This window comes from Colossoma macropomum, unplaced genomic scaffold (assembly GCF_904425465.1).
Source record: "Colossoma macropomum unplaced genomic scaffold, Colossoma_macropomum, whole genome shotgun sequence".
In the NCBI taxonomy this organism is placed as follows: domain Eukaryota; kingdom Metazoa; phylum Chordata; class Actinopteri; order Characiformes; family Serrasalmidae; genus Colossoma; species Colossoma macropomum.
In genome coordinates, this window is record NW_023494805.1 from 31,330,405 (window position 1) to 31,357,076 (window position 26,672).

At 38.2% G+C, this 26,672-nt stretch overlaps 2 protein-coding genes across 3 annotated transcripts; both read left to right on the plus strand.

The window, feature by feature from the left end:
- Nucleotides 1-1,687: 1,687 nt before the first annotated feature.
- LOC118826447 (dehydrogenase/reductase SDR family member 1-like) lies at nt 1,688-14,428 on the plus strand. The gene is made up of 10 exons (XM_036597423.1): nt 1,688-1,789; nt 4,905-5,048; nt 6,650-6,793; nt 6,874-6,953; nt 8,834-8,966; nt 9,143-9,286; nt 10,638-10,707; nt 12,391-12,471; nt 12,585-12,722; nt 14,374-14,428. Exons 2-9 carry the CDS (start codon nt 4,905-4,907, stop codon nt 12,719-12,721), a joined length of 933 nt encoding a protein of 310 aa, XP_036453316.1. The 5' UTR covers nt 1,688-1,789; the 3' UTR covers nt 12,722; nt 14,374-14,428.
- A 1,863-nt stretch (nt 14,429-16,291) lies between these two features.
- On the plus strand, nt 16,292-25,741 carry homeza (homeobox and leucine zipper encoding a). 2 transcript variants are annotated; one of them, XM_036597112.1, is made up of 3 exons: nt 20,700-21,286; nt 22,052-22,094; nt 22,228-25,741. In XM_036597112.1, exon 3 carries the CDS (start codon nt 22,250-22,252, stop codon nt 24,128-24,130), a length of 1,881 nt encoding a protein of 626 aa, XP_036453005.1. In that variant the 5' UTR covers nt 20,700-21,286; nt 22,052-22,094; nt 22,228-22,249; the 3' UTR covers nt 24,131-25,741. The 2 variants fall into 2 exon arrangements, with proteins under 2 accessions (XP_036453004.1, XP_036453005.1); XM_036597111.1 differs by lacking the exons at nt 20,700-21,286; nt 22,052-22,094 and adding an exon at nt 16,292-16,611 and having other exon boundaries at nt 22,228-25,740.
- Nucleotides 25,742-26,672: the final 931 nt, after the last annotated feature.

Consider the following 26,672-nt stretch of genomic DNA (forward strand, 5'->3'; position numbering starts at 1 on the left):
GCTCATCTGAAATGGACTGATGCACAGGGGAAACAGGGTGAAAATGAGTCAATCTTTCTGAATATTTATGAAATTAATGGACATCATGTTTTCTGAGTCAAAGAAAAAAAGGACCATCCAGACTGTTACCAGCATAAAGTTCAAAATCTTGGGTCTGTCATAGTATGGAGGGATATTAATGGATAACTTGTGCATCTGTGAAAGCACCACTAATGCTAAACACATCTTAAAGCAACATATGCTGCCTTCTAGACAAACAGCTTTGTCAGGGACATCCATGTTCATTTTAATATGACGTTACAACATCATGAATGCGTAATCAGAGTTTGGGTGCTAGACTGGCCTGCCTGTCTCCTATTGAAAACATGAGGTGCATTATTAAGCTCAAAATATGACATTCGAAGTTCCACAAGGTTTTGCAGCTAAAGTCTTGTATAACGGATGAATGGCAAAAAGTTCTGCTTTCAAAACTGGATGAAAACATTTATTAAGTGCTATTAAATGGAAAGCTGGTGTAAAACAGTGGCAAACACGCTCCTGTCCCAACTTTTTTGTAACGTGTTGCTGGCATCAAACTTGGAATGAGCATGTATTTACAAAGAAATAAGTTCATAAGGTAAAACATCAAATTTTGTGTTTTTGTAATGTTTAAATTTAATACAGCCCAAACTGAATTTACTAATCACTGCCTTCTGTTTTTTATTAGCATTTTTCATACTGTCCTGACTTTTTTGGAATTGGTTTGTACAAAGAACAATCTCTCACTCCCGCATCTTGGAATGACAAGCTTGTTTGAGTTCCTTGTTTGTCGGCCTTAACCTCCTGTCTGAGGGAAGATATCTTTACTGGAACACTCCCTATGAAACGGCTACATACAATGTAAAATTTATGATAATGTCTGTTTCAAGCTGCAAATAAATAATGGAATGTATTTCATAAGCTTCACATGTCTGTGTTTAATCTAGAACAGCCAAAAATGTCAATGCACACCAGCATTAGCTTAGCGCTAACAGACTTTTGGAAATCCCAGTGCTATTAGAAACTAGCTTTATCTTACAGATGGGTAGTTTTCTCAGTTTTGAGCTAGATTTGATATCTATAGCCTGAACTGAAGGCCTAGCTCTAATAGTCATGGTTCATCACCTTAATCAGTTAGGAGAACTGATTAGTGTACACGAATGTAATCATTAATTCTCTGAATCTATTTGTTTTCATCGAAAGATGGACCAATAGAGATCGACATGACTTGCAAAGACTAGAAGACATACACAGCCTATTAGATACACCTCTGAGGTAGGTGATGTTGTAAGGGCTATAACAGTTTATACACACTGAAAATACATTAAATAACAAAAGTGTCTGAATATTTGTTTGCCCTCACTGTAAATGACATTTCATGCCCTACTAAGGGCTCTATTAAGCAAAATTGGAAATGTTATATCAGTTGTGTAACATTGAAGGGTTATGTGTAATAATGACTCAGACATTTGCATGTTATTGTAAGGTCTTCTAAACTATGAGTGCAATTTCAATAAAGTCTGGTCTTGTTTTATTTCTCTGCACTTTATTAATAAAAGCCAATTTCATTTTTATATGCTTGAAGTTGGTGCTATTATAGAGCACATCTAACTACTAAGTCAAACAAACTGTATTCCTGTCACTTATTGCGGCTCTTGCTTGTCATTATTGGTGACTCATTGTAGGAGTCTCAGACTATGACCAAGAGGAAGAGTATTTATAGAGTGGTGTGGTACCAACTCGCCAAAGCGTTTTACAGGAACCTGAAAAGGTAAGATAATCACTGTTGTGGATCCTTGTAGTTTAGAATAGACAAAATGTTTGCAGTCCCATGGATGAGATACATTTTTGCATGTTCTGTGAAATGTTTTAGAGACTGTTGGACTCCAACAAATGATTTGAAAAGAACAAGAAATCTGTTTAAAGACTTCAGGCTTGTTCTTGAAAAGGACTTGATTATGTCTTTACTCGCTCTCGCTCTCATTTGGACTCGGTTTCGGCCACTTAAAGACTCGGTCTTGACTCGTCATAGTCTTGGACTTGTCTTGGCCTTGATAAACGCAGTCTTGACAACTGCAGCAGTGTCTGTGAACACAAATCTGTAACCTTTTTTTAAAAAAGAAGTTAATATTGGTGTATTACATTCAGTATGGCATGTCTAGTGGAAGTTTTGCTTACTGTGTCGGTTTGCTCAGCCAGTACTTATGACTGACTCAGGAACAAAGTATTCTTTTCAACCAATTCTGTCATAAACCTTTCAAACTGATTCACAATTCCAGGTGAATCAAGAGATTACCCTTTTTTCCAGAGTGAATACAACACATGCCATTTAAATGAGATCCCTTTATATATGTATAGGAATACTTTAGTGTCTGCATTGCGACTCGGTTTGGCTTAAAGGAAAAAGAGAAAAAAATCTTGATTCAAGTCTGTTTTTATGCACATAAAACCTGAGGACACAATATAGACACGACAGCATATTGAACCTAAATCATTAATAAGGCTATTTTTGTTTATTAGACAAAAAGTAGTTGCTCAAATAGATGAGCAACTACTGTTTTATCTCACTTTTCAGATAATCATTAATAAATGAATTAATTAACATATTTATGTATTTAGAGTTCAGGGGCCTCCAGACATGCTGGTGCCCAAGGGCCCCTTAAGATCATGATCTGTCCCAGGACATTAGGAGTGCCTACCTTTTAAATCTATTTAGACACGTTTGTCATCTAGTCTGTCCAAGTCATATCAGTCTCCATCGGTCTCTTTTATGAATAGTCTGTTGTTTCTGACCTGTTTTTGTTATTACTATCATTAAAATAAATGTGCATATAAATACACTACAACTAAATATTTACAACTGTATATAAAACATACTCTTCTCTGCCAGAGCGCCAGAGAGAATGTTTCAGCAGGTAGTCGAACATTAAGGGTGGAGTGTATAAGATTAATTTGTTTGATAAGGAGTGTTTTCATTGGAGCTTGATAGATTGCATTAGAGGTTACACAAACAACATTCATTGTAACGTGATTTACAAATGAACAGTGCTAAAGTCAGACACCACCATTCACTTATTTAACTTCCAGTTACAACAGCCATTGAGTACAAGTTGACAGCAGAACATAACACAGGAGCTTTAGAAATGAAATACAGTATCAAGTTTTTCAGTATTTAGTGTTTCCACCATTTGGCTTTTATTACAGAAGACTTTCAGGTTTTCAAAGAAATTTGCAGTGACATTTTTACACACCTCTAAAATTCAGTCTTCTAAGTTGCATTTTCTGGTTCTCACAATCCAAGTCATCCCAAAGACTTCAATAAGATTGAGGTTGGGACTCTGGGGTGGTCAGTCCATTACTGTCCAATGTCCAATGATGGCCAGTGTTGTGAAACGCCAGGAGCTTCTTTGTTTAATTTGCAAATGTTCTTTTCTTGTCTATTTTCTTTTTCAGTAATGTGTTTCTTCTTGACAGCTACATGTCCTTTCAGACCCACGGCACTGAGTTGTCTTCTTAATGGAAAGATGGACAGAAACACCTGGTTTTTCCACTTAATTTCTTTTATCTAATCTCCTCAGACATGTCTCCTGAAAAATGAATTTGTGCTTAATGGCTGTTTTGGCCAGAAATAAAAAAAGGTGTTATAGGGTGTTATAATTTGTAAATGCAACAAACATTTTTATAGAGAAAAAGGACTAATTTGTTCTGAACACAGAGCAGCATTAAACATTTCAACACTGCTGTTATATTTTAAGTGCTTTTGACTGCTTTTGAGTGCTTTACAACTGCGCCTCATGTACGTTCATGGCATCAGTGAGTGCAAACCTCTTCATTTCACCAATAATAATAACTAAAGTCAATCGCTTATGATAGGATGATACAACAGATGGCTTACACATGTAGGAGGCAACATCTAGCTACGCTACAAACAACAGTGTAATAAACCTTCATAATATGCACTGTTAACAAATTTATAAAAGCTTGAATATCCTACTTGCTGGGAGTTTTGTCTGGGACTCGGAGCAGCGGAAGAGCAGTCACTTTATATAAGGGAGAGGAACACAAGTAGCTGATGTATACATATTGCTAACTCCGGGACTTTTGCTGATATTACATCACATACACGAAATTTAGTCCCTCCCAACTGAAATCGAGCTGAAGAAGGCAGTGAAAAGTAATTTCAAAAATTTCTTGACATAAACTAACATTCCTTCTCTGCCATTTCAGAGTAAAAACAGCACAAAACTATAGATAACGCTTAGAAGAAAATTATGCAAATGAGTAGCCAGGGGCTTTAAACCAGTTCGGGTAACACCTCTGCCACACAGAAACCTTGGGTTTGATTCCTAGGCAAGCACACCACACTACACCAATAAGAATCCTTGGGCAAGACTCCTAGTGCTACATTTTTGATGTTTTTCAGTTTGTGGCATAATTTGAAAATACCTGTTACTCTTTACATTGTATGTAAATTTCATGATGAATTGACTAAAAGAAATGACCTAAAATGACTTGGAAAAAACTCTGGTTCCACTGACTTACATTAAGAGTAAAGTATGTTTTTTCCTTATCCTGCAAAGTTACCATTTTGGAGTTACAAGGTTTTGTTCCGACAACAGCCATTTGTTATTGTCACTCAACATGAGGACTACAGATTCAGTGGAAAATGACCTCTGGTCAACAGACAGTTTGTGCTGGTGGGGGGGGGCAGTTTACCATTTTATCGTCTACTACAGAATTTCATGCATGTGAACAAAGACGCAACTTTGTAATTGATCCAGTAGAAACCAGACCAAAATTACTTCTGGTTGCAGTTCAAGTTAGAGATTAGTCATCTTCCTTTATGAAGTCTTTTCAATGACAACATGTGCATTTGTGTTTGTCAGATGGCGCTCTCTGGCTGGGTGTGCGTGGTGACTGGTGCTTCTCGAGGGATTGGAAGAGGCATTGCATTACAGCTGTCTGAAGCGGGGGCTACTGTCTATATCACTGGCAGACAGATGAAGACCCTACAGCAGACCGCAGCTGAGGTGAGTATCGCTAGAGACGTTATAAAGGAGGGTTTACATTTACACTTATTTTTAAATAAATGGTTAAAATGTAAACAAAGTCATTCAGAGTGGTTTGATTTGAAATGCTGTGTTCTAGAGAAATTTAACGAATCAGAGTAGTTAACAGTGTTGGTGATAGGAACCAGATGTCTGAAGCATTTAATATTTCTATCTCACAGGAAGGTATTACATGAAACAAGCACAAACATGCTGCCTAATTGTCTGAGACACTGTTTTAGATACAACCCCGTTTCTAAAAAAGTTGGGACGCTGTGCAAAAATGTAAATAAAAGTAGAATGCAATGATATGCAAATCATGTACACCATATACTTAATTCAAAATAGTACAAAGACAACAAATCAAATGTTGAAACTGAGAAATTCAATTGTTCTTGAAAATTATGCTCATTTTTTTATTAGATACCAGCCACACATTCCGAAAAAGTTGGGACGGGGCATATTTACCACTGGGTTACATCACCTCTTTCTCTAACAACAAGCGCTCTGCAAGCGTTTGAGAACTGAGGAGACCAACTGCTGTAATTTTGAAAGTGAAATGTTTTTCCATTCTTGCTTGATATAGAATTTCAGCTGCTCAACAGTTCAGGGGCCCCTTTATCGTATTTTCTGTTTCATAATGCACCAAATGTTTTCAATGGGTGACAGGTCTGGACTGCAGGCAGGCCAGTTTAGCGATTGGACCCTTTTACTATGGAGCCGTGCTGTTGTTGTATGTACAGAGTGTGGTTTGACATTGTCTTGATGAAGTAAGCAAAGCCTACCCTGAAAAAGTCGTCGTCTGGATGGCAGAATATTTTGCCAAAACTTGTATATATCGTTCAGCATTAATGGTGCCTTCACAGATGTGTAAGTCACCCATGCCATGTGCACTAATGCACCCCCATACCATCATGGATGCTGACATTTGAAGCTGTGTGCTGATAACAAGCCAGGTGGTCTTTAGCCTGGAGGACGCATTGTCTGTGATTTCCACTACAGAACCGTGTCTATTTCTAATGCAGTGCCGCCTGAGGGCTCAAAGATCACGGCAAGCCAGTACTGGTTTTCAGCCTTGTCCCTTTCATACAGAAATTCCTTGTAGGAGCAGTGGCCTGATCTGTTTACAATGGTTGATATTTCCAGTAAAAAAGCTTCTGCATTGTATCACTTGAACATGTTTCTCTATTTATCCACATGGACAAGGCCAGGCAATTCAGACAGAAAAGGTAAAAGGAAAAAATGCAAAAAGATTAAAGCCACTGCTATCTATGGCTGGGAGTCCAAGGCCTTGTTCCAATTTTTAACTTGTTTTAACTTAACTAGAGTGAAACAGCAATTCTAACCAACTTCTAAGACTGAACTTTGAAGGTGTTGAAAAATATCCCTGCAGATTTCTGAAAAACTTACGGAAAGTCTCTCGAAAAGACGAGACGTCTCTGAGCATGAAGCTTTGTCAAATTTTGTGAAGGGTTTGGTAGATTATAGAATTCGTCCTGTTCAAGCTATGTTATTCTCATTTATATGACAAAAATAACCACAGAGTAGCTACTAGACTTACTTCTGTGTGCACATAACTGCAGGTGAACGAGAGAGGTGGCCAATGTCTGCCGGTGATCTGTGACTCAACAAAAGATGAAGACGTAAAGGGGCTGTTTGAAAGAGTTCAGCGTGAGCAAAATGGAAGACTGGACATCCTTGTGAACAACGCGTATTCTGGTGTGCAGGTCAGTTAGACAACAGACGTTAATGTCACAAAAGAGTCTGTTGTACGGATTCATCTATATATATCTTTATGCTTTTACAGGCCATTTTTGACAACATGGAAAATAACTTCTGGGAGATAGAGCCTACTATTTGGGATGACACCAACAATACTGGCCTCAGGTATTAAGCATGTGAACTCTTACTGTATCAATACTAGCAGTTTTAGTGGCAGTTTCATTGTTTCTGCAAGCAGATTGCACTGTTTGAGTTAAAAGAACGGTTCAATGAAAACTCCAGTGCACAAATTTTGCTTCTTTAGTTTAACATTGGAGCTACAGAGCTAACACAGCAAACAAACTACAGAAGTCAATAGTCACCCAAATCTTTTTCTTCTTACTTTCTTTCTTTCTTTCTTTGGATGGAGTATTGCAACTAAAAGCTGTCTTGCTATATTCAGACTGTACTATCGAAACATTCAATTGAATATAACTGTTAGAATGTAAATTGTACCAAGACTTATTTGTCTTATGAAGCTGACCAATAATCACTTTCTAGACCAAAATTATCCAATGAATTTGTCTTTTCACTGAAAGTGGTGGCCAACCAATCATTTCAGAGAGTTCACAGTGATGAGTTAAATATCTAGCACCTGTTATAAATCTTAAAACAAAACGACGAGTCCAGTGAGTGCAACATTGTCTTTAAAGCATTTTAATGCATATAAAATATCCCCATAATCTAAAATATGTAAAAAGGTAGCTTCAACTTTTTGAGTGCCTGTTAAGTAAAGCAAGTCAAGTCAAAGTTTATTTATAAAGCGCTTTTTATAACAGGTGTTGTCACAAAGCAGCTGTACAGAAAAATATATATATAAATAAAATCCGGGTCCAAGCCCCCTAGTGAGCAAGCCAGTGGCGACAGTGGCAAGGAAAAACTCCCTAAGAACTAGAGGAAGAAACCTGGAGAGGAAAAGCGAAAACTGTTCCTAAAATAAAATCCCAGTTTTTCTTTAACGTCTTTATCAATTGTTCTAACATTAAACCCAAGTATTTTAAGATGCTGATTCTATTGGCTTGCCCATCAGCATGTAAATCTGTGGCTAAGATGACCTCTGTATCACATCTTTAGAGAATAACATATATTTTGTTTGTTGATCATTGAGAACTAGCCTTAGAGAGCTTAGAGTGTGCTGAACAGTCACAAATGCTTCCTGTACATTTGAGCCACTACTGGTGATGGAGCAGAACAATAGATAACTGCATTTCATTGGTTCTGTACCTGTTCTCTGCACAATGACAATAAAGTTGAATCCAATCTAATCTAATAATGGCATCATCTGCATAAAAGTACATATCAGCATTCTGTGAATACATCCCTAAAACTTGTCTTATCCCACTTGAGGTCTTCATTAAGGTCATGCAGGCTTGCCAGTGTGGTTTAGGACACAGTACGATTTACTGTAAGTGATAAAAATGAACAAAAACATGACCGAACGCTGGGAGAATTTAAGACTCCACTTGGTGTGCATGCATGTCACACCTGCATACAGATGCTACAGTTTACATTTATGATTTTTGTTGTTTCTTTTTATGAATAACTGATGACATGTTTAAAAATAGAAACAAACAGAAACGGAGAACATAATCTGTATCAGACAATTCCTGCTGTCTACTACACAGTAAAGTTTTGTTTATTTTTTATTGTTCACAATAAGTCATACTGTGTCCTTAACCACACTGATGACAAGTATGTGTGACCATAATGAAGACTTGGATGCATTTTGAGTGACTTGAGAGAAGTTTTGTGTTTAGACAAGATTTGGGTGACTACTGACGTCTAGTGTTTGTTAGCAACATTAGCCTCATAGCTCCAGTGCTAAACTAAATAAGATAAATTTGGACACCAGACATGTCTTCGCTGATCAATTGCACTTACTGGGGTAAGTGTAAAGTTGTGTGCATTCAATTTTTTGCTAAACCATTCAATTAACCATTTGTAGAAACAACAACAGACGCTCTCAGTAATGCCATATTAATGCCAATGTTCTCCGTCTTCTGCAGAGGACACTATTTCTGCTGTGTGTATGCCGCCCGTTTGATGGTTGCACAAGGAAAGGGCCTAATAGTTACCATATCATCCATGGGAGGCTTACGGTATCTCTTCAACGTGCCCTATGGGGTTGGCAAAGCCGCGGTGAGTCACTTAGCATGGCTATTTCAGCATTTAACATATTTCACTCCCTTCATAGTTCATTCAACTTGTTTGACATTCTACCACTCACAACTTACATATCTCCAGATTTTTATTGCTGTCAGTTAGCTGACAGGTATTAAAGAGATGTCCCTGATTGTCTGTGCTTATTCTCCCAGTGTGACAGACTAGCTGCAGATACTGCAGTAGAGCTGAAGAGCAGAGGAGTGGTGTCTGTAAGCCTCTGGCCAGGGGCCGTACAGACCGAGCTAGTTTCCCAGCACATAATTGAGAAAGAAAAGCCTCCAGGCTTTGACCAAAAGGTAAGTCATTATAAAAAAAAGCTGAGGTGGAATTTGAGCTGCACTGCATATTTCATTGTCAAGAAGAGAAGATGTCATTGATAATGACAGTATTTGTTGCACTAGCAATGATTATTGTTGTCTATATAGGCCCTCTAGTGGTGTGTGGCTATTACTGCTATTAATATGACTGAAAGGAAGAGCTCAAGACAAGGCTCTTCACCTTCAAAACTTGCCACTTCAATTGTGACCACAGTACTGATCATAAGTATGACATTTATTTTAAAATGAGTAGCTCAGGAGAAATGGTTTCAGCATAGTAAGTACAGTAAATGCTTAGCTATTACTTTATATTGAGCATTCGTCAAATCCTGAGACCTACAGATGAGTGACAACAGAAAAAACAACATAAATGTCTTAGTAAACGTCTTAGTCTTGGGCCACTATGAGCCACCAGAACAGCTTCTGTACAAGTATGTGGAACTTTCACTGGATGGATGGATGATGATAGAAAGCGTTGTGGCCCAAAATCTTCCATAAAAAATAGCCCTAACACTTCGCCCTACCCCTCTATCTGAACACAAATCAGGACGCCCTACCCCTAGATGTGAACATGCAAAACAGAGGGCTAAGGGCTAAATGGTAGGGGCGAGGGGTGAAATGAGATTAGACCCTCTTGTGCTCTCTGGATGGGGCACTGTCATCCTCGAAGAGACCAATCCAATCAGGACAGAAATACTTCATCATACGTGAAAGGTAATCAGTCAGAATAACTTTGGATTGTTTTGCAGTGACCTTTCCCTCTAAGGGAAACCCTGCCAGCAAAATGTCCCCCAAAGTGTAACAGAGCCACCAGATTCCTTCACTTAATTAAGCATTCAGGCTTCTACCGATCTCTTGGTGTTCGCCACACCTGCACTCCGCCCACTTATGAAGAATATCGTAAAGGATGACTATTTTTTTCCCACATCTCTGTAGATCTGTGCCCTCAGTTTTTGCACCACTAAACTCTCGAATGGTCATTCATCTTTGTAATGAGGGGTTTACACACTGCAATTCTACTATAATTCCCTCTTTACGCTGTTGTGGATGGACGGTTCTTGCTGACGGCCAGAGCACGGTCCTGCATTGACTTTGTTGGTCACCTGAGGAACAGCTGCTCTTCTGTTTTTCCTTATATATCATACTAATGCATGAGAATCGGGCTCATCGAATATGTTACTTTCACTACAATTTCCAACCCTATTTACTGATGTCTTTTCCCATTGATCTAAACGCAGATGCCACTTTCTTGTGTCAGTTGAGCAGTCTTCGTGACTGAAGGTCTTGCTACATTACCTAATACAGTCTATATCTGTTGTCAATCTTCCAGCTGAAGGATGTGTACATTACTGGTGAGACAACAGAGCTGAGTGGAAAATGCATTGTTGAACTTGCCAAAGGTAGGACTTTATTAAAAGCAATGCTTAAATATATCTGTAAATTAAATATGCAGTGTCCACATATCAGGACTTGAGCGAGTATCCTTTTATAATAAATGTACTGAAGGGAAAATATAGTTGTGTAAATACATTAAGAAGCAAATATATTGAGACAATGAGGTTAAATTGCTTGCTTATAAAATTTATATTTCAGATTAAAACATCATGAGCATAAGACTAAAGCAAAGAATGTCAGATTTTATTACCGCTTTTATTTTATTTTCCATACAACATAAACCATATCTTTTTTTTCAGTTTGTTTTGTTTACTCCACCAGTGTTAGCTAAGTGTAAGTACTGGGACATATAAATGACAGGTGATTCTGATTGCTCATGGGTCCCCTGTTCCCTCACTTGCAAAGACATCAAAGAGTTGTGAATGTGTCAGGTTGGTTGTAGACACTAGAGTTTGAATTAGGGGTCTTGTTTGATGTCAAAGATACAAAACCTATAAAGCAATATGAAAACTTCAGAATTGACTGTAATGGAAAAGAAACATTAAAGCAAACGGCACTGAGATTAAAGCAAATAACCGTCAGAACTACTGCAGAACAACTGGGCATTACAAAAACAAACAAACAAACAAAAAACAGTATGAAATATTTTGAAAAAGAAAGAAACTACTGGAGGTGTAAGTAATTTGCAATTTGCAATTACCAGGCCACAGCAGCTGATGACCGAAACATTGTTAAAGCTTTAAAAAAAAAACCCAAAATAATGTCTAGAGGAATTAAAGGCAGTTAACAGAGTGAAGGGGTGAAAGTATCATTACTCACTATTTGAAGAAATCCTCAAGAGAAAGAACCCGTATCAGCACTAAGAACAGAAGGGCCAGTCTGGAATTAATAAAGAAGCACAAAGATTAAGACAAACAGCCGGATTTGAAATAATCCAAAGCACAGCACTTCATCTGTGAAGCATAGTGGAGGTAGTGTCATGGCTTGGGCATGCATGGCTGCTTCAAGAACTGGCTTACTGGTCTTTGTCGATGGTGTAAGTGGTGGTGGTAGCAGCAGAATTAACTCTGACGTGTACATAAACATCTTATCTTCCTATGTCCAAGCAAATGCAGAAGTTCATAATAAAGCAAGACACTGACCCAAAGCATAATGCACACTAAACCAAGGTATTAATCAGAAAAAATCTGGAAGGTTAAAGCCAGTTTCTGGGTTTAAACCCAACTGACCATGTATTTCCGGTGTTAAAGAGGAAACTAAAGTCAGAACACCCCTTAAATACCAAAGTGAAAAGAGGCAAAGCACTCCTAATTAAGTTATTAAGAGTGTGGTTAGGTCAGTGGATCCCAGGCTTGACGCATTTTTTTGCATGAAAAGGTACTGGGACCAAATACAACTTTAAACTACTTCATTATTTGTCCCAATACTTATGCTCAGGTAAAATTAGATGAGTAAACACAACATTTGACTTTTTTTCCCTGTATGGTTAATGTTGTCCGGAAACACTGCTCAAAAGTAAAAGGTGACATTTTGCTTATCTTTTAATCTGGAAGACAAATTATTATTAATATACAACTAAAAATAACTCATTTCATCTCATTGTCCCAGTTTTTTTATTAGCTTCCCAGCAATATGTTCTCTTTACAAACTGCATGACTGTCTATCTCTGTGTTCTTCTGGTTAAACAGACAAAAACCTGATGTCACTGACCGGGAAAGTGCTGTTGACGTGTGATCTTGTGAGGCGCTATGGATTAAGAGATGTCGATGGTAAATGAACGTATTTTGTGTTCATTTTATTAAAATTCATTTTGTAGAAGAAATGAATTGCATTTCAGTGAGACACACCATCCTAAAATGGTCTTTCTCTGTTTCTCTTCAAGGTCGCAGAGTAGTGGATTATACCTCTTTGAAATTCCTTCTCAGTCAGTCTCCTTACATGTCCTGGCTCTCCATAATCACTCCATCATTTATCAGAGTGCCACGATGCATATTCAGCTTGGCCATCAGCAAATTCTGACGTATGCAAATAAGTTCATTTTTATATTTCACTTTGTTGGATCTTTGTTTACAGATTTTTTCTGTCTTTCATTTCTTTATTGCTGACAGTAGTTTGAGAGAGACTTTCTAGATCGGACGTCTTCAAATCCCAACCAATAAAAACTTTTTGCTTTTATTTTCTGAAAAGTACTGTAGTTTTTATTTAGTTTCAGTTTTTAGTATTATGATTAATGCTATGATAGTAAGTGTTTGATAAGAGTAGAATAAAATTAACACAGCAGTGGCTGAGCTCGGCTTTTCCTTAAGGACAGCTGAACATAGAAGGGACCCACTTCTAAATTCAGCTTTCTCACACTGAAAAAATATAAAACTAAAGTTTTTTTTTTTCTCAGTAATTCTATTTTGTTTTAGTAACTTTTGCAGTGGATATAGTAATTTTGATTTAGTTTTTGTTTTAGAAAACTATCATTTTTAAAAAAAGAACAGTTTTTTTTCAGTTTAAGTAATAGCTTTAGTTAAGCATCATGACCTTGATTCTGTATATATAAGAAGATTTCTATACATAATGTTATAGATTAGATAATGTGTTGCTTAAATGCTTCAGCAAATACTTATGGACTGATACTAGTACATTTGCAGGACGCCAATTTACACTATTGTCTGCCTACCGATATATTGGTCTTGCATTTTCACATCAATGTTAATATATACTGTTGTGTGCAAAAGTTTGGGCTCCCCTGGTCAAATTACAGGTGTTGTTGATTTTTGAAGTGTGCACTAAAACTTGCAGAAAACTGTTATATTTAAGTAGAGGATGTGCTAACTCATTTTCACAACAAATCATCAAAACGTAATTTGACCGCAGATGATCAAACTTTTGCCTACGACTGTAACTGTGTATCTCTACACACTAAAACTGATGAGATTTTATTTCACCTGTTTTCACTTTCTAATAATGCTGTGAATTCACATTGTGCAACTCATTTAAATTTTAATAAAGCACATTTCAAGCAGATGCACAGTTTTCATCTGCGTGTGTGTGTATGTACATTGGATAAACAGAAGAGCTCTTCAAGCAATTCATTATTTTTACCAGAAACTGCTGCAATGTTTCTCAGATGATGCATATCTTTAATGAGTAATGCGGGGAGAGTGAAGGTTGAACACTTTTGTACTCTTTTCCTCCCAATCTTACAAGAGTGTAATGCATTTTCTGTAACGACATTTGTTCCGGCGATCTTGGCACCTTATTGGCATTTGCTGGCTCAAATGACTATTATTATTACTACTATTACCACTGCTACCACCAGTGTAGTCAATATAAGGTCCTCTTTCCTGAGTGTTTAGTATCCACTATTTAAAAGTGCCATGGCTTTAGTTATTTTACATGTGTTTGGCCCATGCATGATTGTTCAATCCTGTCATTTGTTTAGAGCATGGTTGCCCAAAGTTGTCCAGTAACCATATTTTTCCACTCCTCTAAAGTTCAGTCTTAGAAGTTGCCTGCATTTTTGTCTCTCAGAATCCAAGTAATCCTAATACATATTTACATTCATCAGTCCATAAAGCCTTACTCCACATCTCAGATGTCCAGTTTTGGTGTTCTAGTGCAAATTTGCTACTTTTGTCTATTTTCTTTTCTCAATAAATTTCCTTTTCTCATTTTGACAGCTACACATCCTTCCAGACCCATAGCGCTGAGTTGTCTTCTCACAGTGGAGAGATGGACAGAAACACCTGTCGATTTTTTCTGAAGCAAGAGTGGAGCTTGATTTTCTCCTCTCTCTCAAAGAAGAAAACATTAAGTGCTATTTATCTAATGGGGACAGTTTTGCTGGTTTACCAGGTCTTGCATGGCTGTTAAGAGTCTCATTTTCTCTATATCTATTAATCATTTTTCATTTATGCGAGTGAATTATCTTATATCTCATCTCCTCACAAATATCTCTTTTAATTATTTTAGATGCATGTAAGAAAGAAATCTGTAAGGCAGCTAAGATGTGTGGGTTGGATGTAAACTAGAAGGGTGCCAGTTATGTGGTGTCAAGAATTTCTACCCAGTCTGTAAAACACTGTGGTCTGTAACATTAGTGCTGTGCTGATGTCCAATTATACATTTTTAAAAACACATTAACTCAGGACGGCCAGTGACTGTGATGCATTTTAAATAAATTAAAAAAAGAAACAAGCATCGAAACTGTTGTTTAACTTAAAAACAGCATGTCAGCATCTGTGAAGCCACTGGTGTGACATGCACAACATGCTTAAAACTCACTGCAGTAAAGATTTTGAATGTTCATAGTTTTTTGTTAATTTAAGAATAGACCAAACACTGCACAATCATCAAATTCCTTTGGTTTATTCTTGTTTTATCTCCTTTTCATGGCTTCATAGTTGGGGGCACCTTTTACCACTAAAATGGTAGAATGATCTGATTATTTGAAACATGTAAAGTGTCACAGGACTAGCACATTTAAGCCCATCTGCGGCGATAATGTCTTAGTGAAAAGTGTCATTCTTCATTTGGAGTGGGAATTCAGGTGGATATATTTTTTTCTTTCATCTCAAAACTGAATAATCTTAATTTGTCCTTCAACATCTCCTATTATCATATATGCAAAAAAGGAGAACTTAATTCCAAACATATTTTACAGTCACTGGTGTTGTATGAATATGGTGTAACACCAGTGACTGTGACTCCAGTCACATTCTGGTTAAAACTGAGGATTCTGTAAACTGGCTGACTCATTGGTGATCAGGTGACCTTGTGCATTTAAAATCAGTAATAAAAATCATATTTGGCATTATTTTGACAAATTTTAATTACCCAGCCATCAAAGCACATAATACCAGTGACATATAGAAGTTATGTGCTGCCTGATAAACAAAATTATTCATACATTAATGAAATATAGTGAGCAAGTGTGGACTAGCCTTCTCATGCCTCGAGATACTTCCTCTCTGATGAGCCTCGACCCATAGAAGCAATTTAACAGAGCTGAAAATACCGTGTTAAAATGAAACATAAGAGTCCTGATAACACCAGTGACCAAATCACTGTGACAAATGATTTTTTTAAAATAAAATACATATTTTTTAAAGGTTGTGTAAATCAATAACATAAAAAGTGAACATGAATCTGTTTTATACAAATTCCTAAGTTAAACCTCTTAAAAATATTGTTTTATATTAAAAATGATTGAAAATTGGTTATGTGGTGAGCTGTTTTACACACGCAGAGCGACTATGAAACAGGATAAAAAAAAGCAAAATTAGAGAAATCATAAGGGAAAAGTGTTATTTAATCTTACGTAAGCTGTGTAAATGTACATACCAACTTTTGGAGCTGTGCCTAATATTTTAAGCATCTTTTTGAGCCCTGCAACCTGACATGGTTTCCCACTCCGAATGGAGCATGACCCAAAACATTGATTCCAAACTTTTGAATGCAAGCATAAGTTTTCTTAGGGTGCTGAGTGAGATGATCAACAACAATACTAACATATGCACAAGTTCTGGTAAAAATAAATGGCACTATTGTACCATAGTTTGGGGGAAAAAATGATCCAATTAATCTAACTGCGGATAAAACTTCCAACCCACGCTGACAAGTATCTTCTAAAATGGTCAGTTTTATCAGCAATCCCCTAATAAACCAGCTGCCCTCCTCTTCCAATCCAATCCCCTGCTTGTCCAGACTGGGCTGGCACACCCTCGGCACCGTCACTGCAGGAGATAGGAGGATTGGAGGATTGGTCTGTTTCCTGTCCTGATCCTCCGCCTAGCCTCGATTTGGCCGGACAGAGGAGGAAAAACACTTTGGGGATTTCTAGAACAAAAGCTTCAGCGGCTCAGAGTGAAGACTTTAGTGCCGAGGACTCGGGCGGCTGTGAATGAGGATTAAAAGTGGTGGGTAGATCCAAATATTAAGTTACCCTGATGGGATTCCAGTAAACTGGACGCTGAGGTGAAGTTTCAGAGTGGTTTGATTTCATTCTTTCGATTGGAAGACTCCGCTACTACAACACATTTGTTGGGGGCGCTTAAAGGGAACGCAGTAGCTGTTTTCCCATTGTATCGCGTCCTAAAACGATCTGAGATCTGCTTTCAGTGGTGTTTTCGCTGTGTAGCCAAGATAACTTTGTCTTTGTGGCCTATTAAAGCGTTTGCCCGAAGAAGAGAGAGGCTGTGGCGGCCGAGCACTTAATACGCCACAAAAGGGCATGTAAGCTGTGAGGGACGAGGCTGAAGTTGGCGTCTTGTTCGAATGTCCCGTTCCACCTTAAATGGCGCAGCAGTAGCATTCTGGCGCCTGGCGCGACAATGCTACTGCTGCGCCATTTAAGGTGGAACGGAAAATTCGAACAAGAAGCTGGCGAATAAGAAAACAACTTCAGCTTTCTCCATGAGGAGGAGGAGGAGGGGTGGGGAGGGGGTGTTGTTGTGGACATTTTTGTTGGACAACGGCCAGTTTTAACCGAAACGCTAGGAGTTTGAGGACTCACAACAGCGACGTTACACCTGCTCTTATATGATGTAGTTAACGTAGTGCTACCAGAAGTTATTGAGCTTGGCTAGCTGGTCAGCACGAACCGTGGAACCCAACGGCGTGAAACACAGCCCACGTTAATCTCTAGGTTAGCTAGCTAGCTTCAGCTAGCAAACATGAAGCTCCTGGACATTGCAGCCCACCCGGGAATTCCAGTGATTTTTTCCAAATTTCTCCATGAGTCAGTTGCTCGGATGTAAACAAAGTCATTCAGAGTGGTTTGGTGTGAAATGCTCTGTTCTAGAGAAACTTGCCGAGGCAGAATTGTTCACAGTGGTGGTGATAGGAACCAGACGTCTGAAGAGTGTAATGCCTCTAAAAGCTAACCTACATCCCCATAAAGTTTTTACATGGATGGGATGGTGATGAATACACTGCCTGATGCCCAAGACACTGTTCTCTGATAGGTTTGAGAGAAACCTTTGGGCTGCAATGTACTTTTAAAATCTTTAAATGGTGGAGAGATACATGTAGGGTGTTATAAGGAAAAGTAGTCCCAGATAAAACTTTTTATTTCTGGATTTACCGCTATTTTACCATCATCAACACTACATATACACACTCAGAAGGCACATGTAGGTTCACTGGTGGTTTTGGACAGTGAATAAAATTGACATTGTGACCCCTGGTTCCACTTACCACCACTGTAAAGAGATCTGAGTCCAAGTTTCTCTGCAAGGAACCAATTCACACCAAACCACTCTGAATGGCTTCGGTTACATCTCAAAGATGAAATTACGCCTTGGCCATTTTGGGGGAGAACACAATCAGCCTGTCCCGTTTTTTAGAACATAAACATTTGTGAGGACTTGGACTGATAACAGTGTCATTTCCCTGACCGTGTGTGAGCATGGGTGACCAAAACATCTTAGCGAAAAAAGACAGAACAACTGTGGCTTGTTGGATGTTTCACCTGGCAGGAAGTAAATACTGAAAAAGTGGTTTGATGTGAAATATATCCATTTTATTTACTACCAAAAACAACCAGTGAACTTAAAAATACACATTTTAGGCCAAAATCTCTTTGCACAACTGCTGTAAACAACATCTCAGGCTGCAGATCATCACTATCCAAAGAAAAACATGTATCTCTATTTTTTGTGATTTTTACTTTTCTACATCGTTTGAGCAGGGCAGCTGTTCTTTATATTGTGTGAGAATTTCATGGTAAATGGACCAAAAGAAATGCTCCAAAACTGCTTAGGATAAGAACATTTTGCCCTCTCCTGTAAAGCTACTATATTGGAGATACTTGTTTTTCTTTGGACAGCGATGATATTCATAGCCATTTTATTTAAAAACCTTTTGTGAGGTAGCTTTTAGACGCTTTAACAGCTTCAGATGACCGGTTCCTATCACCACTGTTGTGGACAGTGTTGACTTGGCAAGTTTCCCTAGAGTTAATTACTTCGTTTGCATCTTAAAGATTTAATTATGCAGAAATTCTGAAAAATCTTTGGAATTACTGTTCGCAACAGAAATGTTACAAAACATAAGAAAATGAGTTCAAGAAAACGGTCTCTAAATCCTGGAATCCTCAAACATGTAGATGCCCTTTTGCTAGCAGACATTGTTAGCCTCTTAGTGATTCATCTCACAGAGGTTCTATGTCACGGATGTCTGACGTCTGGGCATTCCAGGTCATTAGTTTGAGTTTCCTTTCCTTCTTTGCCAGATGGGTCTTGCACAACCCATGGGTATGTTTCAGGTTGTTAGCTTGCAAAAGAATGGGCTGCCCAGCTAGCCATGATCCTGGTGGAATGGCATGCTGCTGAAGTACACTGAGATGGCGTCTCTGGTTGAGGCTGCCATGCAATTGGTAAAGATCACCCACTCAACGAAGCCACCCCACTGCACTGCCATTATCTGTGCCTGTGTTTCAGGAGTAGTTAATTACTTTTGCAGACTTATGTTCAGGCCTGTTCTCAGATTCTGTGGTCACCTTTGACCTCCCTGGCTCCCCATGAGCACTAGGCTCTTCAGGCTGTTTGATGGTCTTGGCCACAGCAGTTTCAGACACTTGTGAAGTAATTACGATTTTCATGATTGACCCTTACATCTTAAAATAATAACATTCCAACGTGAACCTTCAGTTATTACTAGTTATTTCATCCATTTAAAAACAGATGTTTCCCAGCTCAGTGAGTACATGCATTTTATTCCGTGGGCAGCCCCATGACACAAACTATGCCTGCTTAGAAACTGTGTTGGAAAATTAATGAAAATATAAATTTTATAAAATTTTATCAAAACTACAAAAGTTACATTCAGTAATCACACACAAATACATGCAAAAAAAAAAAAAGAAAGAAATTGATCGACAGCCTCAACATACTGGTATAATGATGGAAATGCTGTATGTAGTCTCTGTTGGGCTTTCATTTTCTATCATGTCCATTATGTCAGACCCAGTCAAGCTATTTGAAAGAAAAGAATTTATAGTTAGGATTATCAGCCTTAATGTGAGCCACAATGTTGTCCTGCCTGTCTGTTCACGTTTTCATCTCCTGTAAGCACGATATAAATGTACAAGTACAACAGTATTAAAATGTCAGTAATCGTTTTTAAAGATTATATGTACCAAATATTGTATCTTTAATTATAACAAATTTCAGTAACTTCTGTTTGTATGGCTCCAATGCATCTTTTTTAAACTCAAAACAGAATTTCGATCATGTGCGATTAAATGGATTAATGAATTATACATTTGTCCCTTTGCAACATATTAACAGTATGGGGGCAGTCATGGGCTGGAGGTTAGGGAACCAGCCTTGTGACCGGAAGGTCGCTGGTTGAACCTCTGAGCCGACAGTATGTGATGGAAGTGCCCTTGAGCGAGGCACCTAACCCCCAACTGCTCCCAGTGCGCTGCGGATAGGGCTGCCCACCGCTCCGGGCAAGTGTGCTTACTGCCCACTAGTGTGTGTGTTCACTAGTGTGTATGTGGTGTTTCACTGCACGGATGGGTTAAATGCGGAGGTGAAATTTCCCTGTTGTGGGACTAATAAGGGTCACTTAGTCTTAATTGATTTACCATAGATCAGAGAACATCTAATAAAGCTGCATTGATTTTTAATTCCCTGTGCTTCGTGGGACCATTGGAAAGTTATGAAGTTTGCATTTCCACAGAAAAACTAATGTAGAATGAAGTTCCTGTAAGACCCTTTGCTTATATAAACACACAAATAACGAAATATTGGAGGGTTACGGACAAGTTTATGTGTGCTTGTAGGAACTTGCATAATTGTGAACAACCTGCTCTTATGATACTGTACATTAATTATTTCCCAAACTGAGATCAGCATTCCTGATATCAACATTTCAGTTATCACAGTAGTTCGTTTTTAGCATGGAACACAGTTGAAATCCTAACTTTACTGTTCACTTGTACTGTTCAGTTGTTACTTTGTTGTTGGCATCTATTAAAACAGCTAAGCTCAGATCACTGAGGTTTGACACCACCCACTGCATAAGAGGATATGGCATTTGGAGGGGCTGCAAAGAGAAATAAATACTAAGAGTATAATGATTTCCATACAGTATCAAACAATTAATTATTTTTTTTTTAAACAGTATAGTGAAATTTAAAGCAGTATCACCAGCGCGCTACTCACTCTCTTCTGAGCATCTCACATCTACCATTTTTCATTGAAACAGCTGTCAATAAACAAAACTAGGCATCTGGGTGTATCAAGAGTAAACAAGGTGGTAATGGGGAGGGGCTTACGCTGTGTAATACATGTACACATGCTTAAATGATGATTTTTTTTTTTGTGGCTTATAAATTGTAGTAATTGCAGGGCTGATGTGGCTTCTATTTATCTGAACCAGACCATTGTGTGCAGAATGAAGTTGTCTTTAACACAAAATATTAAAAATCAAATCGAATACGCATAATATAAAATTGTATCAACTTAAAAATGATGGTAAATACACCTCCAGTACATATTTAAAACTATTTTCTATGCACGTCTTTCTCAGGAATGAACATGAAATGACTTGCCATTGTTTGCTGCAGTCATATTGGATGGCATGGTATGGATGTTTAAATGTCTTATTTCCTTGACTTATGTTTCCTTGATTTTCTCTACTCGGTTGATAAGAGAAACACCTGTGCTTCGCTTAAAGCTGGCTTATGGAAATTAGGAATACTTGTGTATGATCACTCGTTTATGAATAAGATTCTTTAATTTGTTGCAGTACCGTTCATAAGTTATAGTACTTCAAAGCGAGTAATAAAATGGTGAAAAAAATGTAAATTGGCAAGTATTGTTTTTTTGATGTAGTTTATTTACCTGCTACTTAAGTTTGCCTGTATGGTTATTGTGCATAACCTAAATTTAAAATGTGTGTCAAGTCTATTTAAATAGCCTATTTAAATTTCCAGGCAGTTGTCAGAATGTACCATTTTAAAAATTAGCTGCAGAAAAGATCAGAATATCAGTCGTTAGTATTTAATCATATTCACCAGCACAGTTATTTTGGGTAAGAGAAATAAATAACAGGGGCCTCTATTTACATACTCTACAAGCACAAAGCAAGACATACACTATTTCAGGGGAGTAAGTTTCCCTAACGTTGCATAAATGCTCATAGTGAATGTCCAAACTGTCATCTATAACATCCTTTACACCTCTAACACAATCAGCTACCCCCCCTGGATCTTGGGTGGACTTTTATCATTCACTTCATGTTGGCTTATTGATCATTGGCACCTCCAGTCTTTTCTCTGTACCTCTGTTTCACTGCTGTCTATATAAATTTCATCTGTGATTAATTTTACTGTCTGGTGCCACCTAGGTTGTCTTCACTCGTTGAGGCTTATTCCTCGCGCCATCTGAGGGTATAAAAATTTAGCAGCTGGTATCTAAAATGATTGGTTTTGTCCTTTTCCAACACATTAAAATATATTACCTGTGACTTTTATAGTCAGGTAAACATTTTTAAATTCATTTTTCTTCTTTCTTCTTTTTTAGTAATCATCTCTCAGCAGCCCTGATGGAAATGCACAGTCACCAGGTTAGGGTTACCTCTCCTGGAGGGTCATTGGTGAAGAAAGGACAAGAGAAAAAGTTTGGCAGTCCACACCAGCTCAAGTCCCCAAGTCATCCCAACACAAATGGCAAGGCACACACAAGCCCCTCGTATCACAAGGTGAAAATGACCAACGGCGGCACAAATGGAAGCAGTTCAGCGAGCTTCAGTACCAACAGTAACTCAGTGGTATGTCTTCCTTTAGTATCAGAGGGGCTAAAGCTTGTGTGGACCCAGTCGGATCAGACAAAGGAGCTGGATGCAATACCTGAGCTGGTGCAGGCCTTTAATGTTTTCCCTTACCCAACATCCCAAGAAGTGAGCACACTAGCTCATGTTTGTGGACTTCCACTGGATAAAGTCAAAGTCTGGTTTATGGTGCAGCGCATAAAGTATGGAATCAGTTGGGCTTCTGAAGACATTGAGGAGACACGCTGCAAGCTGGCAGGACCAGAACGTATGAGTGAATCTGTACATGAAGAAAGTAAAAAGAGGAAGAAGTCTGAATGTGATGACTTGGTAGAGGTGGGGCAGAAAGATCACACAGAGGATTCTATGAATTGTTCGTCACGCAAAAAACAAAAAAGGGACCCCCAAGAATTAGTTAAGGTCTCTCCTTCTGCTACACCTCATTCTCCTCAACAGAACTCTGATTTCAATAGCCATCATGTGGACAACCCTGCTACGACGCCATCAACTGCCTCGCCTAGTTCCTTGGATTCTTCTCTTGGATGTCAACAAAAGCAGGGACGATACAAAAAATCTAAAGCCCAGCTCACAGCTTTGCGCAAAAGCTTCCTGCAAGAGAACTGGCCTGATGAGACAGAGCTTAGACGTCTGCAAGAAGAGACAGGTCTGAGTCGCAACGAGATACGGAAATGGTTCAGCGACAGTCGCTACCAGCTACGAACTGGGCGAGGGATGCCAGGCTTAACATCTGGTGTTTCTCAAGGAGAGCATCCACCTGAATCTCCGCAGCTCCAGCCTCTGTCTCTGGTCACTGAAAAGCAGCAAAGTAGTGTTAGTCCAAAAGGAGGAGCTCGCAATAAGAGAGCACAGAAAAGCAGCTCACGTAATTCACATTTTTTTCAGATTTTTTTATCAAACACACTTGAGGCATTTGGAGAAGGGGAGGTAGAACAAATCAAGACAGAGGTAGCAAAAGAAGAAGATGATCTTCAACATAATGATGAAGAAGTGGGAAGTGAACATGAAAGTGAGGCCCATGAAGCTGAAGCACTGTCAGAGGCATCTGTGTCCACTTCGTCCTCCCTCTGCATCACCCCTCAATCGTCCAGTTCTTTAAAGAAGTCTCCACATGTTGCAAAAGCTTCTGGACGTGTGAGAAAAAGCAAGGAGCAATTGGATATTCTAAAGGAATACTTTCTGCGTTCCCCATGGCCAAAGAGTGAGGAGTATACACAGCTGGTAGAACGAACAGCCTTGCCCCGAGCTGATATTATTCAGTGGTTTGGTGACACTCGGTATGCTGTAAAAAATGGGCAGCTACGCTGGGTGCGGGGAATTGTCCGTGACCATATACTCGCTGAGATTGCGCTACAACAAAATGGAAGTGGTGGAGGCGATGCCAGCAGCTCCACTGGAACCCCTAAGAGCGAAGGGAACCGCAAACGCAAATCTCAGTCGAACAGTTCCTCAAAAGTACCAAAGTCAACATCAAACTCTTCAGACATGCATCCTTTAGAACTGTATCATCGGCAGACAGGTGCATTACAGGAGAAGGACCTGGATGCCCTGTGCAGAAAGTCAAAGATGAGCTATCAGCAGGTGCGAGACTGGTTTGCATCCAAGGACAGTGAAACTCATAATGGTACTGATGACTAAAATGCGATGACAAATGTTGGTTGTTTGATTTTAGTCTGTACCTACTGTACTGTCTGTTCTTTGCAAAAATGACATTTCCTTTCCTAGCCCTTTTCTTTCCTGCTTCTTTTTATGTTTTCCATTTGTATCTCCGTAATCCCCTCTGTCTCTAAATACTATCCTTGACACTCAGTACCCTGATCACCTTTTTGTGTTTTGCTGTAGTTTTGTTTTCCCTAGAGCCAAACTATAACTTGCTTCAACAGTAACTTATATTAGAAATATATGCAAAATGTTATTCCTTTTATAGGTATGGTAGTATTTGTAAAATGATTTTGTAGAGAACACTGAAGGGCCATATTGTGTAAAACTTGTAGATGGCTTATTTAACACTGTGACTGCCCATTCATTCACAAACTAAATCTGACTAAACCAAAATCCAGTCATCTCTCTCAACTTGCACTTGAACTTTGATATGGGAGTTTACAATGTTCAAGTACTTCCTTTCAAAACTACCAGTGTGTTATAGTTCAACTACTTTGAAACAGTCATTTTCATATGATACATTTCAGTCTCTTTATCATATATAAATGAGTGGCACAAGCTATATCAATGTCGAACACTGGAAATACAACCAAAAACAAGACAGGAGCCAAGTGGCAGCCAATAGATCTCTACCGAAGTTGACAACAGCAGACCTTTAAAGGAGCTACATGCAAGATTTAAGTCAGCCACTGATAAAAATTGGTAGTAGTTTTAGTTTGGTTTTGGTTTGTACACTCTCTTCTAACCCACTTGTAACCACTACATTTGTTGCGTTCTGAACTTTGAAAAGCTGAAACGTTGGGAAAAACATGATAATACAGTGTTTACTTACATGTTGCCAGCCTATTTCTGAAGATCATTAAAATTAAATATAAAACTCTTACATGTAGCACCTAACTGAATAGCTGGTATACATTTTATTTCAGTTTAGAGTGATTCAGCATTCATGTGTTGTAAGCCATATCTTAGAATGTGCCTTAGAATGTATATCATTTTTTTCTTCCAAAAACAGATATTCATTTATAAGTATTAAAAGGAAATTCCATTAGTTTTCAACATTTCTGCATTATTAAATTAAGATACAAACAGTCATTTAGAGTAGTTTGATGTGAAATTTAAAGAGACTTACTGATTCAGAATTGGTGATGGGAACCAGTCGTCTGAAGAGTTTAAGGGTTATGAATAATGCTGAAATGCTCAGTTTTTGGCCTAAACCCTACTTATTTATTTTTTGGTTTGTTTTACACGCACGGCATTGTCAGGCCCAATCTCTACAAAGCAAATATTTGCTTTGTAAACTCTACGATCCTTGGTTCCTTTCGCCACCCATGTACTAAAAAAAATCACATCAAAACACTCTGAATAACTTAATATCTCAATGATTGAAATTTTGGAATTCCCTCTTATGTAAAAAGTGTCACTTGGATCTTATTTTTGTTGATATTACTTACTGGTTTTAGTAATATACTGTCCAAGGTTGTTTTAAGAATATGAGGCAGACAATTTTTGTCTTTGTACCGTATTCAGAAACGTTAACATACTGGCTCTAATGGAAACCACTGGATTGAATGCTTCATAAAATAAAAATATGTTGTTTGTTGAAGCTTGTATATTGTGTTTTATATGTAAAGTTTATATCCCAGTCAAAGTAAAGTGTTCTTTTTTAAATAAATTTCACTTTACTGCATTTATAAAACACATTTATGAGCACTTCCTTGTCATCATAATTTTATAAACTTTGGTGTTTAGTTTATGTGAACATATACAGTGGCCCAAATAATTATTCGGACATAATAAATTTCTAAGAATGGCATATAATTGTTAATTGTGTAATAATGTAATAATGGTTAATTGTGTTAGCGAATTGTCAAAGCATTTTAACCAGACCATTTCAAGACCCTTCAAAAAGCAGCTTGTTTGTTATTGTTTGAGCAGTTTTTTTGCAGACGTTTGCAGATTTGCATCCAAATGTATTCTTAAATAAACCTAACATGATGTGATTCTCACAAAGAGATGGGATCTAGTGTTGAGTACCAACTTTCAAAACTACTCCTAAAACCAGAAACTAGCATGACTTTCTACAGGCCTTTAGAGATGCTGATTAATATTTCATAGAAACCATTTTAACAGGAGACCAGTGGGCCTGTCTCACAAAGCAGAATTTGTTATTTAGGCTTGGTATAGAGTGCAGATCAAGTTTATCACAATAACCTGTAAGATTTTGCACACACATATACCCAGGCTGGCTCGCTCTCTCACACACACGCACACACACTTCATGTTTGCCTTCCATCCAAGTGCATTTACACACACACACAGTCTACAGGAACTAAATGTAGTTCTGTAATAACTAAAGTTTGGGGGAAGAACATACCTGAACCCCTCCTTACCCTCCTATAAACTCACATTCTCACCATCCGTTCAGTGTTTAATGAGAAAAATGTTCAAATTAATTCAGAGCATGAGGAATTATCCTAGGATGAGGACACAGATGTATGCCAAAATTCTGAAATGTAGG

Bases quoted from the DNA above. Each gene is read 5' to 3' on its own strand.
- homeza (XM_036597111.1), top strand. From the start codon at position 22,250: ATGGAAATGCACAGTCACCAGGTTAGGGTTACCTCTCCTGGAGGGTCA.
- LOC118826447 (XM_036597423.1), top strand. From the start codon at position 4,905: ATGGCGCTCTCTGGCTGGGTGTGCGTGGTGACTGGTGCTTCTCGAGGG. The intron at 6,794-6,873 runs GTCAGTTAGACA...ATGCTTTTACAG, and splicing joins ACGCGTATTCTGGTGTGCAG to GCCATTTTTGACAACATGGA. The intron at 9,287-10,637 runs GTAAGTCATTAT...TCAATCTTCCAG, and splicing joins CTCCAGGCTTTGACCAAAAG to CTGAAGGATGTGTACATTAC.